Genomic DNA, 20,301 nt, shown 5'->3' with positions numbered 1-20,301 from the left:
TCAAATTAATTATAAATCAAACTTAAAATTGTAAGTGTTGATTAGAACTAAAAATTGATGCTAATAAATTTTTATTTTTAAGTATTTTAAATGTATATTTATCATCTTAAGAAATTACTATATTATATACGGATAATCACATCGTGTTACTCTAAGATTTGACGTAATTACGCATAAATTTTTATGATAGTACTCGTGATGTTTGTTTGTATTTAATAAATAAATTAATTCATTAATCAAAATTAATCGAATTATTGATACTAATAAATCAACTGAATAAAAATCGATATTTACCGTTGATTGACTTAATACTAACTTATTACATATCAAACAAATATTTTATAACTAAGCTACCCTTATAAGGTTAATAATATACCTCATCACATGCATTAATGTGTGAATATAAATAAGGATAGTTTGGTCATAAAATATTTATTTGACCTACAATAAGTTAGTATTAAGTCAATCGGTAGTAAATATGACATTTCATCCCATGATTTTGTAAAAAATTAGCAAATTCGATAAATTTTAACTAATGTACGAATTTATTTGTTAGACGAAAATAAACATCAACCATACCTTATTACTTTTTCAAACTATAGAGAATTTACTTATAATTACACCAATTTTAGAAAAGGACGATGTAATTGATACTATATATAATCAAAGATCGGTGAACTGATGTCTTTAATATGTCAATTTTAGTATTTAATTTAATCTATTAATTTATTTATTAACTTCCCACTCCTAATATTTTTTTAATAATGATTTCCTTTTTTTTATTTGATGTTCATTCATTTTTTTTATCACTATTTTTTTATAAATGTAATATTAACTTATTACTATATATAATTAATTAAATGATAAAATTTCATTTTATCTTAAGTGATATTTATAAAAATTGCACATACGTAGTGTATGCCACAAATTACTAGTTTTAAATATTTTTAGATATTGATATCGTCGATCGTAGTTGAGGGATCGATGTCTTGATGTTTAACTTTTCTCCTGTACTTTGAGGTTTAGAAATAACTTGAAAACACTAAACGAGAGAAGTTGATATTGTCCTTATTGGGACACCCCGATATTTAAATTAACTAATAGGTCAAATTAAGAGGTCAAACAAATAACAAAAAAAATCAAAGGTTTCTAGGTTTGCATATCATTAAGGGTTAATTGCATTTTTCTATCTAAATTATGATCGCTTTTACACTTTAACATCAAAAGTTTTTTTTTTTTTTTTTTGTATCAAGTTACCATCTCAACTTTATAAAATTTTGTATTTTGCTATTTGTAACTATTTTTTCACCAAATTTTTACGAAAAACATTACATGCAGTGCTCATGTGATACTTAAGGGTTATATGATGTGATATTTTTCACACACACACAACATGTGATGTTTTTTAGACAGAAAAATCAACAAAAAAATAATCATATATAACAAATTGCAAATTTTATAAAATTAAAATAATAAATTAATACAAAAAAATAAATAAATACCAAAATATTAAAAATAAATATAGTTCAAATGACAAAATATAATTTACCCTGTCATTAAACGACCAACAGATGAAGTACTTGTACTATGGTCCACCGGAAGTAACACATGTGGGCCTCCTCACTTCTGTGTCATTCGTGCTTCATCAAATATGTGTTGGGCCTCGTGGGCCGAGTCCCCTTTATGAATTGGGCCCATGAAACCAGATAAACAATCAAGGATCTTATTGGGCTACTTGGGCCTTTACATATGGCCCATATCAGCCATCACTCGTTAACAAAGAGAAGAATAGCTTCAATAATTAGAACCGATTGCACTTGCTGGACTCATTGTGGAAGATGTTAGATAGAGAATTTTTAGTGCTTCTTTAGCTCGCTCTGTTAGTTCTTGTGCGCTACATAGACTTTGGCGTATCCCTTGGCCTGTCGAGTACAATTATACTGTTTATTTAATGAAAATTACATCTACCGAGAACAGCTTCAATAATTATGCGAGTCTTTTTTTTTTGTTAAAAAAAATTATTTATAATATAGTTTTATTCATGAACATTTTATGTCAAATGAAAAATGAAAAATGTAAACAATATCATAAATATAAATTAAAACATTAGCATTCGCAGAACAAAATTCTATAATTTAAAACTCAAGGCCAACAAAAATCCAGCCATATATTGCTCAAGTGTTAAGGTCAATATTTTAAAATTAAAATATTGTGGGTCTAAATTCCATGAATATAGATGTTCGTTTTTACTATAATAGTTTATTATCTCTTTATTTCATTTTAATATGGTATTTTGATTTAGAATTATGGAATGTTTAATTAATGCTTGATATATAAATTTAATGCATTTAATTAGTATTTAATATACGAATTTATTTGTTTCATTATATTTTTGTTAGTTATAATTATTGATGTAATTAATTAATTTCTAACATATGAATATATTCAACAATGTAAATGATTATATAAAAGAAAAGGGAAACTCGAAAAGCGTTACAAATTGTCATGTGTTTGTGTATCTATTATTTAAAATATATAATTATGTATACAATATTGATACAATAATCTATCGAAATAATTGACTTTTCATACTTAAAGTATATATATATATATATATATTCAATTTTAGTACCTCAAGTTTTTAAGTCATCAAATTTGGTACTCAAATTTTTTAATATTCATCCGCTTGAGTACCCTCCATAAGTTGATTGTTAAAACAAATGGTCAACCCAATTTTAAAAGAAAAATTAGGCGGGAATTTATCTATGTAAGGGCATGTTTGGGTTCTATTTTATTCAACACAACAAAAAAAAAAATCTCTTTTCATTCATTTTGATTTTAAATTTTTAATTTTATAATTGAGCACAATAATTTTAAAAAAAGTACATACTTAATCCAGTTTCTATAAAAACATACCAATTTTACTGAAAAAAAAAAAAAGAAAATACTTTTTTCCCTTTTTCTTTCTGCTTAGCCACAACGCAAATGTTGTTGTACTCTATTTATCGAGGGTTTATGCTATACTTTTCCATACTTTTCTTTTAGATAAATATAATTTTCATTAAGTAAATAGTACAATTGTACAGTACAACAGTGCTCAATGAGTGGCGTCTCCCTCGACATGCAAAGGGATACGCCAAAGTCTATATAACGCTCAAGAACTAACAGAGCGAGTAAAAGAATCATTAAGAATCCTCTGTCTAACATCTTCCACAATGAGTCCAGCAAGTCGGTCGGTTTTCGCTCAAACTACTCAAAACGTCTCAAGTTTCATTCCTTCCAAATATGGTACACATATGAAGCCAGTAGCGCACGATAAGTCAGATTAATAATGTGTTGCCCTCTTCATTTTCTTGTAGCCAATCTATATCCATTGGCCAGTCTTTGTTCCGCCAATTGAAGCGAACAGATCGTCGAATAGGTATAAGGCACCGTCGGACGTAGTGGCATCGGAAGAATAAGTGCCTATACGTCTCATTCGCGCCTTCATCACATAAAACATAGTCTCCTAGGTAAGAGTGCCATGGTTTATCAGCTGTCGAAAGCTTCCCCAATATAGCAAGCCATAGAATAAAATTATGCCTGGGATCTTGAGGGAACCCAAGAGTAGTGAAGACCAACCTACCTTGGATCCTGGAGGGACCAGTGATTGGTATAGAGATGTGGATGTAGGACTACCATTTTCATACCGCTAAATGATGCAATCAACACCGCCATGAATCCGAGGCAGTGACTATAGAATCTCTAACCACTTAATGTCTATAATGAGGGGCCATTGCCATTGCCCCTCTATGATAATGCTGCTAAGCTTGGTAGAAATCCCAAGCTCAGGGAGTGGTGGTCCATGGGAAAATCTAGCAATGAGGGGCCCAAGATGATGCCAAGAATCCTGCCAAAGATAGAACGTAGCCCCATTACCAACCTGAAAGTCCACCATTGGCCGAATAAGGGATCGTGGACGAAGTAGTTTCCGCCAACCCCACGAACCCCCACGGTCTGTGTGCCGAGCGAGAGATAATAAGGTGGATCTTATGTGCATTAAGCCATAGACCCAACCAAGATGCGAATATATCTAGACCCTACTTGAAGACCCCTATAAAATTCATATCAACTTTACAAAATAGTAACAGTCATCTGCAAAACCAAGCTGAAAAAGTCGAGCAGGAGCACATTTTCAATGGAATGAAAAATGCCCATCCTGTTCAATCAACTGTAGGAATAAAAGATGTAGCACCTTCATCACAAGAATAAATAGGTAAGGCGATACGTGATCACCTTGCCTCAATCCTCGTGAGCCCACAAAAAATTCATGGGGTTTCCCAATCAGACCCACCGAGAACGAGGGCATTGTTACACACTCTTCTATCCACCGAATAAATTGTGCTGGAAATCCAAACATGTGCAAAACTGCTAGTAGAAAGTCCCATTCCACTATTTCATAGGCTTTCCGAATATCCACCTTAAGGGAACATCTAGGTGGGAGACGCACCTAGTTATACCCTGTAAATAGTTCCTGTGCAAGCATAATATCGCCTATACTACGATCAGGAACAAAAGCAGCCTGACAAGAGCTGATTAATTTATCCAATCGTCTACTCAACTTTTGAACAATAATTTTGGAAATCACTTTATACAGTATGTTACAACATGATATAGGATGAAAATCCGTATCACATGTAGCACCTTGGGCTAGACGATCGGCAGTGACTTGTGGAGGACGTGCGGGCGGCTAGGGGATGCCGGCTAGCACGCAAGTGTGCAAACGGGCTTCGAGTAGAGACTTTTACCAATTGGGGATTTCAATACTGTTCGTATGGGAACTTCCTTGATGTGTGGGTATGCTTTCTGTCAAGTATGAAGTCATTCCGAGGACGTTTGACCACGAAGATATAAGGGCGATGATCAAGCGCCACCCTGTGCGCGAGCAGGAGATTAATGTGTGAAGCAGAGTACTTTATCCTTGGAGATATGTAGAACTGTTTCTATGGCGAGATCCTTGGGGTGTTGGGAGAACCTCTAAGATGTTTCAGAGGTAGACGGTTCTGTTTCGGTAGGGAACGACGACGATGTTTAGAGTGTGTCAGTGCAGTGGCTAGACTGTAGTTTTAGAGTATTGTGGAGACAATTCCTCATCCATGGATGATCGGATGGGGCTGAAACTCTAGAATAATGATTTAGAAGTCGTAGACTACGCTACGGTTCAAGCAGGACGTGATTTGGACGTCGGTCGAAGGACATGCGAAAAAAGTGCACTCCTCGGTCCTTTTAGTGTGCTACTCCCGGAACAAGAGAAAATGTTTTTAAGCCTATTATAAGAGGGGCATGCAGTGGTGAGCTCCAACCAGCCCTCCTTATGCACAACGGCAGTAGCATGAGAAGACGTCTGCATTAAATGAGCTTCTCTTGGGGGCATGATGGGGCCTTCAAGAGCCAGCTCTAGGCAGCTCAAGAGGAGTGCTTAGAGTCCTCGAAGGGCTTGGAAACCTGACGGGCAGCGTAGGGCTAGGATGGCCTACGTTGGGCGCCGATACTACCGAGAGGCTCCGTGTGATGCGCAAGGTTGCCCCGCGGGCTGTGAGATATCAGGGGCAACACCTCTCGTGCGATTGGGTAATCGAGGCAAAGCACTTTAAGACCTCGTGATCCAACTCATAGAATGAGCTATCGAGTTTTAGCCGTCCATGGGCGTCCGTTGACTAAGATGGGCGGTCGTGGGACGACGCTGTACTGTGGGCATATTGTGAAGCCAAACCGAAAGGCAAGAAAGCATGTCGGGCATGCTGTGCGAGATCAAGACAGGATGTCGTCATATCGAATGGGCCTCAGACTTATGATGCAAACCTACTCGGGCGAGGCATGGAAGGCGGTCATGACAAAGGCGTGTGCCTAGGATGCACTGAGTGAGCGTTGGGTATGAGATGGGCGTTGCGGGCGCATGCAATGCGCCGTAATGCCGAGGTGGAGCGAGGATGCTCCTTGTCATTGCGAAATGTGTCGGCAAGTTCCGAGATTGTGTGCAAGACGCTAAAGCGTGAGTGTCGAGAGCCTCGGCGAGTATGGGCATCTCGAATAGGCGGGTGCAAGGGCACGCGGTGCCACGCAGGGATGCGTTCGGATGTCGCGCTAGCGAGCTTCAGTGTCGAGGACACGCGACGGACAATCGACATACTCTGATATGTGCGAAGGTTAGTCGAAGGTTAGGAGTAACCTGAGACGCCGCACGGGCGAAAAATATATGAGAATTACATTCCGCTGCGAGACAAAAGAGCACGCCTGTGACAAGTGGTATCAGAGCCTCGTTGCCTTCATGGGGCGAGGCGAGCTGCGAACCTAGAGGACGAGAACTCCCGGTTGACGAGTGGTATTAGTTGAGACTATCAGTTGAGACAAGATCAGACCAGAGTGAGATGGTATGATTTTGGGGGATGTCTGCCATTGAGATTATGTTGGGTAGAGTCCTTTCGTGTGCGTTTGGGCTGCTTCAGAGAGCAAGCGACTACGGTCCAGCTTCGTTGTTGTTGGTTGGCAAATGTGTGAGCGTCGTAGTGATATCGAGCTAGTTGTCAATCGTTGTCCGAAATTTTATTTTGGGCAATTGAATATCAGATTTCAGAATTCATCTTGGCTTTCCTAAGCGAGAAGGGGACATGCTGATGCCTCGGGTGGACTGCGAGAGCCACAATTGTAGGAGAAGCAACCATGTGTGTGGATGTGCTGCAAGTCAAGAGGCGATCTAGGCGTTGAGGCCGTTCTGGTGGGTGGGATACCACCTTGAGCTGAGAGTGGTAGATGAAGGGCCACCTTCTCTTGAGTTTGAAGAACCTTCCAACTGGAAAGGATGTGCTGAATATTCAGGTGCCGAAGCACAGTTGCACATGTGGTGCGTGGAATAAGCCACCCTTGGGGTTGCGAGGAGTGGACGTGAGACCCCTTCCTTTTGTGGGCAGTTGTTAGTGAGAGCCGTAGTTGGCCGAGCAGAATTATGTGATGAAGTGCTGTTGTGGTAGATGATGGTGCGTTTAGAGAGAGACCACACGCTTCAAGAATCAAGGGGCATAAGCATCCGTTATGTGAGAATGGAAACTTGTCCGGAACTTGAGTGGGAGCAGCCCACTAAGCCGTCTGTTTGGGTGCTCGTCAGGGGCACAAATTCGAGAGGAGCATCGGGCTCTATTAACACCATGAGCGGCATGGTGGGCTCGGGTTGAGACTCGAGTTTGAGTGTTGCGGTAGGGTAGGGATCGAGAATCGCAACTTTGCAGTTGCAGTCAGCGCTCAGGCCGGGACATGAGTTTGAGTTTTGCGGTCGGGCTAGGACTTGAGCTTGGTTTTCGGCCAGATTCGGGGCAAAGGCCCCATGTTCGCGTTAGGTTGAGCGAGAACCCTTTGAAGAGACGTTTGGTCCACGAGCAGCGTGGTTCTGATAGTAGGTATCCGGCCTACGTGCTTGCAAGTGTTTAAGTGTGGTCTATTGTAGAGGCGGGTTTACGTGTTTGCCGAGGACGGCGACATATCGAGTGGGGGAGAGAGTGCGAAGTGCGCGCACAGACTCCACACTTAGCACGTTCCAGATCAATTCGGGTGCATTTGAGGCACTGTCTTGAAGGACATCGGAGATGTCAGAAACGCACTTGACAGACTTGGAGCACAGTTGTTACCCATCAGTTGAGAATGTTAGGAAGAGAGTGTAAGCAGCGTACACAGACTCAATTATCAGTTGATCAACAGTTGGGAAGAGAGTGTAGAGAAAGGCACAGACTTCCGACAACGATTGAGCAACAGTCAGGGAGAGAGTGTAGAGCGAGGCACAGACTTCCGACTTCGGTGGGCTACGTTGGGAAGAGAGTGCATAGTGAGGCACATGCTTCCGACATGAGCGATATTAGGGAAGAGAGTGTAAACGAGTATACAGAAATCTGATTTGAGCAGTCAATGAGAAATGCAATGCACTGAGGCACTATTTGCTGAGAGCTACCTGCCAACCTTTGGGAAGAGAATGCAGAGAGAGGCGCAGACTTCCGCTTTGAGTTTCTGTATTGAGTGAGTGCATCAGAGACACTATGTTTTGTGGGGGAGCTTAGCACCGACTTGGGAAAAGGAGTACATGGACTTCCGCTTGAGTTGAGTTGATCACATCGGGTGCAGCAGAGGCACGGTTGTGGGAGATAACGTGTTGTGCTGGAAAGGCACTTCACGAGTGGAGTGCTCAAAAGAGCAGGAGGTCGGTCTGGTGTCACGTGATATTGAGAGAGAGTATTGGGCATCGCATACACCTCAATCGTTAGTGTATGTATTGACGAGGACGTCAACAGATCGAGTGGGAGAGGGTGTCATATGCCACACCTTGGGCTAGACGGTCGGTAGTGACTTTTGGAGGACGTGCAGACGACTAGGGGATGTCGGCCAGCACGCAGGTGTGCAAACGGGCTTCGAGTAAAGACTCTTAGAGCCTGTTTGGTTGTGTTTTCAATGAGATTTTTTCCACTTTTTATTATTTGGGTAGTTGGGATTTTGTTTGGTCAAGCCATTTTCATTGAGAATGCATTCCTATTTTAATTATCAAATTTTTGAAATTATAGGTCACATGGGTTTGTCATACTTGTGTTATCTTGTCAGCATGTCTTCTCTTGTTTCAAATCAATTAAAATTATTTCAAATGGCAAGACTCACTTTGATTATTTTATAATTTCACATATTCAATCAATTTGGTCATCTGTCACATCAAAAATACATATACCTATATTCAACATTCTCACACCTATATACCTACATTTGGAAACAACTAATCCAAATATATTCTCAGTTTTCGCACAAAAACTAATAAAGTATTTCTACCCATTTCTAAATGTTGGAAACTGAAAATGAAAACATAACCAAACGGGCCCTTACCAATTGGGGATTGCAATACTGTTCGTATGGAAACTTCCTTGATGTGTGGGGATGCTATCCACCAAGTATGAAGTCATTCCGAGTACGTTTGGCCACAGAGATATAAGCGCGATGATCAAGCACAACCCTGTGCACGATCAGGATGTGTGAAGTAGAGTAGTTTATCTTTGGAGATTTGCAGAACTGTTTCTATGGCGAGATTCTTGGAGTGTTTGGAGCACCTCCAAGATGTTTTAGAGGTAGACGGTTCCGTTTCAGTAGGGAACGACGACGATGTTTAGAGTCTGCCAGTGTAGTGGCGAAACTGTAGTTTCAGAGTATTGTGGAGACAATTCCTCAGCCGTGGATAATCGGATGGGGCTGAAACTTTATAGTTATGGTATGGAAGTCGTAGGCTACGCTACAGTTCAAGCGGGACATGATTTGGACGTCAATCAAAGGAGATGCAGAAAAAGTGCACTCCTCGGTCCTTTCAGTGTGCTACGAAAATGTTTTTAAACCTATTATAAGGGGAGCATGCAATGGTGAGCTCCAGCCAGCCCTCTCCGTGCACGATGGCAGCAACATGAGAAAACGTCTATACTAAATGTGCTTCTCTAGGGGGCATGATGGGGGCCTTCAGAAGCCGGCTCTAGATAGCTCAAGAGGCATAGGGCCAGGATGGCCTACGTTGGGCGCCGATACTGCTGAGAGGCTCCGTGTGATGCGCAAGGTTACCCCGCGGGCTACGAGATATCAGGGGCAACACATCTCGTGCGATTGGGTAATCGAGGCAAAGCACTTTAAGACGTCGTGATCCAACTCATGGAACGAGCTATCGAGTTCTAACCGTCTATGAGGGTCTGTTGGCTAAGATGGGCGGTCGTGGGACGCCGCCGCACTGTGGGCATATTGTGAAGCCAAGCTGAAAGACAAGAAAGCATGTCGGGCATGCCGTGCGAGATCAAGGCAGGATGTCGGCATATCGAATGGGCCTCAGACTTATGATGTGGTTCTACTCGGGTGAGGCATGGAAGGCGGCCATGACGAAGGCGTGCGCCTAGGATGCACCAAGTGAGCGTTGGGCATGATATGGGCATTGCGGGCACATGCAGAGCTACGTAATGCCGAGGTGCAACGAGGATGCTCCTTGTCATTGAGAAATGCATCGACATGTTCCGATATTGTGTTCAAGATGCTAAGGCGTGAGTGCCGAGAGCCTCGGTGAGTATGGACATCTCGAATAGGTGAGCGCAAGGGCACGCGGTGCCGCGTAGGGATGCGTTCAAATGTCGCGCTAGCGAGCTCCAATGTCGAGAACACGCGACGGACATTCGACATACTCTGATATGTGCGAAGGCTGGTCGAAGGTTAGATGTAACCTGAGACTCCGTACGGGCAAAAAATATATGAGAATTACATTCTACTACGAGATAAAAGAGCACGCCTGTGACACCAGCTTAAGGGAGTGTACCTTGGGTATAAGTGCTAGCAGCATGGTGTTGATTTGCTTAAGCATCTTCCCCATAGCAAAGAAATCCAATATCGCTTCCGTTACTTGAGGACCTACAATTGGCCAAGCGGCTTTGTAAAAGCCCAAGGAAAACCCGTGAGGTCCTGGTGCTTTGTCCTCATCAATATCGAACACAGCTTGTTTCACCTCAGCTGCGGTCATCGGTTGGAGGAGTATGAGGGTCTATTCCTCATTGAGCACATGTTGTAACGCCCCAAAGATTATAATACATAAGTATAGGATTAATCGATAAATTTTTATGAAACTTAGTGATTAATAAATAAATTATAGATCATAATTGGAATATAATAAAATTTGAAAGCATTAAATTGGAGTTTGTATAATATTTAGGAGCAAATGATATTAATTAAAAAAAAAAGGAAGGACGTAATGGGTATTTTGAGAAAAATCTAATTAAATAAATAAAATAATAATAATATTACATATATTTTAGTAAATAATATATAAAATAATAATAATAATAATAATAATAATAATAATAATAATATATATATATATATATATATGTGAAAGAGAGAGAGAGAATTGAGGGGAGGAGGTGGGGCCATCAACCCCCACCGTCTCACTCTCTCTTTCTCTGTTTTTTTTTTTTTTTTTCTTTGCTTTTGGCACACTACTCACACACATACACAACACACACACAACACACACATTAAGAATTTGCAATTCCCTTTCAGCAGAAAAAAAGGAAATCCAGGTACGAAATCTCATTTTAATTTTTATTAATTTTATAATTATATTATTTAATTAGTTTGTTTATTAAATATTATTTATATTAAGCGATGTACTATTTAATTGGAATAATTTATGAGTTTGACTATTTAAAATAGTGTTGAATTGAATATCAAATTTGATATAAAAGTGACATTGTTGGTTAATTAGATTATTAAATTTATTAGATTTGAATATTACTATAGCTAATTTATACAATTCCATCGGAATTATTACCAAATATGCAATTCTACGTATTGTTGTTTAATTAAATTATATAATAGCTAGAAATTGATAGAAAATTAATAGTAATATTTTGAAAATTATATTTAAGAAATATTATGTTATTAACGAGAAAAAATGAGGGTTTTAATGATAACCTAATTTAGGAATGTTATTAAAAATAATAGTTATAAATATATAAGAGGTTTGGTTAAATGAATTTCTATGAATTACTTGCAAAATTATAAATATTTTTTATGAAGCCTAAAGTGTCTAGTTATTAAGAAGAACTAGATCGAAGATTTATATTTTGATAAAATTGAAATATTAGAGAATTATTGGAAATTGTAAGAATAATATTTAATATTATATTTAAAAGAAATTAAAATATTTTTGATATATTAATTGTATGTGGTATAACTCATTATAGGATGGGGGTAAGGTGAAAGGACTGACAATTATCGATAGAGTAGATAGAAGCGTTGTGAAGTCCAAGTAAGTAAATAATTAGTATTATCTATATATGTTTCATTTATTTGTGGTATTACTGTTACTATAAATTTATGGTTCATGCTGACATTGATTCATCTAAAAATATATGAGTGGTGAATGATTTAATTTGATTGACAATATTGTGTACTTGAAATGAGAAAATACGTTAAAATATTATGTTTATCGTTTGATGAGTTGTAGATGTCTAAAAATGAGAATATGTTAATTTTTGGTTTTGCATTACTAGTTGTTTACAAGAATAGTGATATATGAAAATGAGGGAGTAGTGAAAATTAAGTATAATTGTGGTCTGAATACCCCTTGATGTTGTTAAAAAGCCTGTAAGGCGAAATGAAATAAAAAGAGTTATGATGCGATGTAAAGGAGTTATGATGCGAATTGAAAGAGTTATAAATGAGATTGATGAGCCGACTGTTAAGAGGATTCACTTGAACTTATATAACAGTGAGATTGAGTTGACAGAGAAAATACAATATCACCTTCTGGTAAGCACACTAGGAAAGAAAGGGAAGTTTAATTGATTATCTTATTGCGAGATAGCTATGTGGTGTAATAAAGATGATTATGTTGGGATTAAATTGACTATGTTCCATGCATGTTGCTAATTATCTTGTTTGAGGCTATATTTGAAATACATATATAGATAGGGCTGGTTATTACTTACTGAGTGGCAGACTCATTCCTCTGTTGATATTTTCTTTGAGGAGTAGACTTTGAGGTGTCTGCCTGTTGAAGACTAGGTCTACACGCTATACTCAGGCAGGTCGGGCTAGTATGCAGTTTTCTCCTTTTGTTAGTTAGGGTACAAATCGTATTTTGTTTGTATAGAGAGAACATAAGCGTGGGGATTACTTGTGGCGTTTGATATGTATATATGATGTTGTGAGTTGATTATGCCTATTATGACGTTGGGATTACGTATGCATATTGATATTATGTGCATTTATATATATAAACAACGGGATTACTACAAATGTCTAGGGAAGATATAGCCCTAGTAGCGTTAGAGGGTGCTACAAATGTTTCGCCCATGGCCTCAGGTATCGGATACATATCACTTGTATCCATCTGTCTCCACCTAATAGAGCCTGGTAAAATGAGATAAACCGCTCTTGGCTCTGTGTAGGTAGTCCCATGTTCATCATTGATTTGCAAGATCCTTCGAACAGACCGATGTTGCGCAATCTTGCAAAGAAGATTCGTGAACATTGATCTCCCCCCTTTCATCCACTGTATCTTTGCTCGCTACTGTAGCATGACTTGTCCGAGCTTAACCGTTTTGGCATACACCAGTCGACAACAATGTTCCAATAGGAGGAACAGCTCGTTCCGTCTATCCGTGCAAACCAGTTGCTGGGCTGTCTCAAGGAACTCTTTGGCCAGCTGTAAATTCATCGTTAGATCCCCCTTATTGCGCCTCATATGACGAAAGACAGGCTTTAAAGCCTTGAGTTTACGAGTAATTGCGTACATCGGCACGCCTACCACTTCATGCTACCAGACATTCTGCACACTGGGAATACAATTCGGTGAAAGAGTAAGGTAACTATCAAATCTGAACATATCTCCCAGTTGTTGTTGCCTATCCCCACAGAGCACTAGCAGCGAATGATCCGATGTGCGTGGATTGAGACTATAATAGTACGAAGTTGGGAATCGTTCTAGCCAAGCATCATTAATGAGCATACGGTCCAACATCTTCCATAGGCTACGCGAGTTGGAGCTACGGTTATGCCACGTGAACCACTCACCTTGCATAGGAAGCGGGAGCAAACCCGTATCCTGAATACACGCAGTAAACTCCTCCATGACCACCCTTATATCACCAGAAGTACCACAAATCTCACTGAGGTCACGTATAACATTAAAATCCCCATGGATCATTCACACACCAGCCATGGATCATTCACACACTGACCCACCAGCATCTCCAAAGATCTCCATAGCTCTCAACGTGCAACAATATCATTAGCTCCTTAAATAACAGTAACAATCATATTCACATGAGTTGCTCTAACAGTCACACGGCAATATATATATTGGTCACTCAATGCAATCACATGAACATCAAGTATGTCATTATCCCAAGCAACCCATATACGATTACCAACAGTCACAGAATCAACAAATCATTTCCAATAAGGTAATAGCAAAGACTGTATTCGAGAGGCATTATTCATTCGCACACGTGTTTCTAAAAGACCAAGAAAGTTTAACCTGAATTCAGTTACGAGATTTTTCAGTGCTAGCTGATGGTCCCTCTTATTCAAGTCACGAACATTCCACATTGCTCATTTAACATGGATCACCATTGATGGGGCTGCTCCTAACCCCAAGTAGCATCATCTGTATCATCAAGGAAATTTAGGGCATCAAAAGTGTTATAAATGAGTAATTCCTTATCCTTATCTCTATCCACTTGCTCCCCACGTGTAGCAGGTATATCTCGGCCAACCGACTGCTATGCCTCATCCTTATCCTTCTCCACTGTTGGTGGTGCAATAGGGGCTAAGTGTCGCACACGCTGCACATATACATTTACCGGTGGTTTTTGGGCTTTTGTGGTGGAACAGTCTTTGGTAGCATGTCCCAAGCTCATACAAGTGGTGCACTTTGGTGGAAACCACTCATATTCAACATCAACCTTGCATGCATTTTCCTCTCCTTCCTGCATTGGCGACATGATAATCAAATGATTTGGTAGCTTGGCGTTAACGTCAACCATAACATATACACGAGCGAAATCCAGTCTCGTGCATGCGCGAGTATTCGAATCTGGATATAGCGGTCTCCCAATGCCACTTGCCACCATACTTAGACCATCATTAGTCCACAATTCAACCGGTAAATGCCGAAGTTTGACCTAAATTGGCACTTGCATATGTTTCAATTTGTGTAGGACCATGCCCGGCTCCCACCTCTGCAATTGGTTGTCCTTAGAACAACCACGGGCCTCCCTCAATGACTTCCTCCATAGTCACAACCGATTAAAAGCTGAAAAAGAAAAACCCATTCGCCGTGGCTGTAACTTCCGTCACCAATGGTCAAATAGATGCGACATAATCTATTACATGTAAAGATGTACAAATTAATTTGATCAGAAAAAAAAATTATTTGATTTGTAATAAATTAATAATAAGATAATAAGGAACAAATATGAATATTTATCCCTTTTTTTTGTTAATATAAGAAAATTTGATAAATTTTGACTAATAAAAGAACTTATTTGTTAGATAAAAACAAATCTCAAAAACCTTTATAAAATCTTAAATCACATGACATTTACGAGTTACACTAAATTTCAGCAACAAAAAATATAATTATTCCTAAATATTTCAAATAAACGTAGCCAAAAGCTCTCTAAATGTGCTGGTAGGTGATATATGTACTAAAATTTAGATTTTAGAGGATGAAAAATTCTTGTCATATATTGATTGTGATGAGAATCGCTACAAAATTTTGTTAAACCATTATTTTATTTAAAAATTTAAATTATTATAATAAAAAATTATTTCATATTAATATCTTCAGAATTTATGAAGAAGATCACTCAAAATAAAGCATAATCAAAATTAAACCCATGATTTTGTGATATATATATATATATATATACACCCTTAGATTTGGTTAAATATTTGTTTATCAGGCACGGTTCAATATTATCATTATTATCTAATCACGAGATCCAAGAATTTCTTGAATTATAATTATCTTAATGGTGATTAATGACACATATTATGGCTATGTAATTAACTTAATCACGTGGCATTCTAGTCACAAAGTAAACGTTGACCAACTGATCCAAGCGAACTGTTGATGTCGTAAATGTTATACGCCACGTATTACTGGATATGTGAATGATAGATATATACCTCATATTTTATAAGGGTAATTATATTTATACCTTTTGATTTATAATTTATTTACACAAATCATTACAGGTAGTTAAAAAGTATAGGTAGTTTGTGTTATGATGTGGACATTTTTTAGGAGTGTATGTTTAATTTTCTGAAAAATAAGGGTGGCTTGTATAAATGTCGATATTTTTTATGGGTGTAAGTGTAATTATCTAAAAAGCAGATGGAAAAAGAAAACTTTAGACAATATTAGTCTTAGTCCTTTATCTTCCAATGTGGCATAAATCTGGTCCTTCAGCCTATTTTATGACCATTTTACCCTTTCAAAGAAAATAGCTTAATAATCCATTTTCATGCTCTTAAGACAGCCCAACATGCTTCCGAAATAAATTAAAACCTCATAAATTCATACCTCGCTTTGACCCTCTGTTTCTAGATATTCCAAGTCCTCGATTTTACGGGCTTCTTCCAACCACACTATCACAACAGATGATTCGCAGGTACTCGGCTCCTTCAATAACAAAACAACACAATCCTGTTTTGTTTCCTACCTTAGAGCGTAAAAGAGACTCCAATACAGGGACTTAATAGAATTTTGGACAAACAGGTTGAAGAAAAACTTAACTTTTATTGAAGAAATATAAAAAATATTACATAGATATTATTCCTCCATTGGAGGAGACAACTATTTAGCCTCTCATATTAGAGGACTTGACTCATTGGGGAAACCCTCATAAGCTAAAAGATTAAAATACTACAAAAGATTGAAAAGACTCAGAATTCTGATACTTTGAAAAGTAGGAGAAATTTTCTGTTGATCCCCCTCTACTTCATTGCATTTTATTTATAGGCGTCCGCGGACTTCAAATTCGAACTTCAAACTTATTTTTTGATGACGTCACTGTATTCTTCATCATCTTGTCTCTTTCAATAACGTCATTGCATTCGTCATTACCTCGTCCTTTTTCAGCTGTTGGTCATAATGACTTGTCAGTCACGTGATTTTCAACTGGCTTTTCTACTTTGCTGACTGTTGGCGTTTGTCGTTTTCTGCGACAGTCCTATCCTTGCTTTTTATATTTTTAATTTTTACTTCTTTTTGTAAAAATTTTTCTTTTTCCCTTATCCTGGTCTTCGAGTTTATTTTGTGTGAACTGAATTTTTGTCCCCGAACAGTTTCTTCTCTTGTTTTTCACAGCAAGGGCATAAATAGTTATGCCATTGCCCAACATGCAACATGTTGCACATCTTCATCCTTGTTGCTTCGATCGCCTACAACTTATTTTCCCAGATTAACATCCCCTTCTTTCCAAATAAACTTTCTGCGAATTCAATGCTTTTTCCTGTCATGAAATTTAACAGGAACGAGCCATTCACTTTGTTTGAGAAAATCTTGAACGGATATTTAACTTTGTCCATCTCCGTGAGACAGACCCATAATCCCCAAACTCTTTTGGTAGAAACATTGTCTTCCTTAATAGCTGAAACCAGGGAAACTTCTCCTGAGGCAGCTTTAATTTTATTGAAAGCAAAGCTACCATGCCTAGCCTCTGCAACTTCATAATTTTTAATTACATGAAAGAAATCCATAGATGAGTTTGATAAGAAAAAGAGAAAAGTAACTTGTCCCACACAGGTTGATGATGGGAAAAGTGAAGAAAGTAGTAAGTATATAAGGAATTGTATGGGTGAGTGTAATACACTCATGGTTTTCTATCCCACATAGGAAGTTTATTGGCATAATAAACTCCTTATATTAAGTTCAAGTTCAAATTTGAGTTTGAAGTGTTATAAAGACTTCCCCAAAATCAAGCTGACAAAAAGCTAAGATACATTTCCCCAAGTTGTAGAAGGTGGCAGAAACGAACAGAAGGACTGAATGATATGCATGACCCAAAAGTACTTGGCCCAGAAGAGGTCCGCGAATCCCAAATCGAGCCCATCAGCACATGATGAAGGCGGCCCATTGAAAGATTACCAAACTTGGCCTAAGAAGGAAGCCTAGCAAAAAGCTTGCTAGATCGCGCAGGCTTACCTTTTTCCAAGTCCAGCCCAGGGAGAAAGGAGGCGCCCCCAAAGTTCATGACTCCTTCACCTAGAGAACTCCCTGCAGAATCGGAGTCCTCACGTAAAAGAAGTCCTCCTCCAAGCAAAAATGTGCTCATCAAGCCTAGGATAAAATGGAATCATGCCCTATCCCCAGGTATCTTGCTCTTTTTTCTGAAATGCAAGTAACGTACAAAGTCCCTATGAAGGGAGACGCCCCCTCTATAAATATAGGCAGCATCCCCCAACGAGGACACCTTCAAGAATTTGAAAATTGCTTTGCTTTTCTTGTTGCAACTCTCATTTTGCACTCTAACCATATTTTGCTCACGAAATTCTTATTTTTTTTTATCTCAATTTCTTATTACGATTTATTTTTATAATTATTTATTCCTAAATTCCGAACTAACTTGAACGTCAAAGTGTTAACGTGTTGTTTTGCAGGTCCTATTTCTCAAGTTCTTTTGCTTAATCAGTCCAATCCATCATCAAGATCCAAGACCGTTGAACCCATACTAAAGTTGCAAGCATCAAGTATCAATAGATAGTATAAATCATATGGACGAGAGAAAGAATTTGAGTAGGAGGTGGTTGAAAATGTATAAGGATATTTTCTGTAATTTAAAAAATTGATGTCGCGATATAAATAACCGCTATTTGTGAGTGAAAAAAGAATTTTAATTTTTATATAGTATAGATATATATATGTGTTCGTATATATTTGATTTTGGTTAACTAATTAATTTAAATAACAAGAATATTTTTAATAGTTAGTCAATTTCCATAGTTTAACTACCGTGAATGTTTATTATAATTAATCAACTAAGTAATTAAATAATACACAATTTAACATTTACATATGATAAATTATATAACGAACTTCAAAATATTTATATATATATCAAATGAATTAAAAATATAAACATTTCAATATATATAATTAAAGGGGTTAAAAATACTAACAAATTTAATTAGTATAATCAATTGAAGTAATTAGAGGAAACATTTACCGTTTGAAAACCAAATTTATAATTTTCCTCGTTGTTCTTAGAGAGAGAGAGAGAGAAGAGAAAGAATTGTATGTATGTGTGCCGGCTATAATATAAATTAGTCCGAACCGCACAATTGATGCGTGTACAAATATAATAATATTTTTATTAAGCTAATAGTTCATATGTAAAAAGAAGAAAAATATCGATAAGTAAGATAATAAATGAGAAGAAGAAGTTACTTGAATGTTAAATAAAAAATAAAATAAATAAATAAATTTTAAAATAGAATAAAAATGTCAAACCAAATAGAGAGACACCTAAATTAGTCCCTTCTATTATATATAGTATAGACTAAAAAAAAAACTTAGCTTTTTCTTTAGTTTTTCTTCGTTCACTTGCTAACATTATTAGCAAGGTTGTGCTGCCACCCAATTTTATTTTATTTTTTTCTTTGATTAATTTTATATAATATGCAATTTAGTTCCTTACTTTTTAAAATTATATAATTTAACCCTAAAAGTTTTATATGATTTCAATTTAGTTCTTTAAAAATTTTGATAGATTATGCTCTATTTATTTATTTTCTAGTTGATTTGAAACTTTCTAATTCTTATGAATTGACTAATTAAATCTCTTATGATTTCTTTTTTATTCCAAATTAACTCAAATATTTTGTCTTTATTTGAAAAAACCTTAAATTCAAAATATTTGAAAAAAGAATAAATTTCATAAATGAGAATAAGTTATTTTATTAAAAATAATACATGACATTTAATATAATAAATACGGGACGTGCACCCTTAATGCATAAAGTTCTTAGTATAACATGAATACGATCGTATTTTCATACTATATAATGCAAATTAAGTAACCAAAGAAAATAAAATAAAATGAAATGAAAGAGGCTCATGCTCTCAAATTAATTAAAAAAATAAATAACAAGATAAGTATTAGCTTCAGTTTCTGTAGACATCACAAACCCCCCAAAACTTTGTGTATTCACAGATTTTTCCTCACAGACAGAGATCAAGTAACATTAGGTCCATATGCAAATTGCGCAAAAGCCCCTATACTTTGGGTTTATTGACATGGGAGGACCTATACCTTGCAGCAAACCTATTGAACAAGGCCAGGGCATTGCTAGTTGCTTGTTCAAGATTAAGCACCTTGGCTTTGATAATAGCCTTCTTCTTGCCCTCGATGGCCCGGCTTGAGAACCCGTCCATGCACATGCTCGCATCGGTCAGGGCCGTGCTCATCCATGTCTGCACGTTGCTAGCATGCCAGGGGAAATCGCTACTCGTCCCGTTTTCCTTTATCATCCGTGTCTCTTTGATGCAATTCGTGAGTTGATCGACCCCATCGTTTATTTGATCCAGACATTCTTTCACGGCCCGGTAGTCCTTGGCCTTTCTCTGCTTAAGCTCCTTAGCCACCTCCGTCACGTAGGCTTGGGTCGACTCCGCCCTCTCTAGGCTCACCTTCAGTGCGATCTGCGCTAGTTGCTGGTGACTCAGGGTTGTCGTGAAGTTGCTAACGTAGTAAGAAAGACATCGGA

At 37.6% G+C, this 20,301-nt stretch overlaps 1 protein-coding gene across 1 annotated transcript; it reads right to left on the bottom strand.

The window, feature by feature from the left end:
* On the bottom strand, positions 19,537-20,296 carry LOC105173357 (pectinesterase inhibitor 9-like; the record flags this gene model as incomplete). Its single annotated transcript, XM_011095064.2, has 1 exon — positions 19,537-20,296. A coding segment is annotated over one exon (486 nt), but the record flags the coding sequence as incomplete, so codon positions are not given.

The sequence above is a fragment of the Sesamum indicum genome, linkage group LG11 (assembly GCF_000512975.1).
Source record: "Sesamum indicum cultivar Zhongzhi No. 13 linkage group LG11, S_indicum_v1.0, whole genome shotgun sequence".
Taxonomy (NCBI): Eukaryota; Viridiplantae; Streptophyta; class Magnoliopsida; order Lamiales; family Pedaliaceae; genus Sesamum; species Sesamum indicum.
Note: the sequence above shows the minus strand (reverse complement) of the source record. Positions and strands in the feature narration are given on the sequence as shown.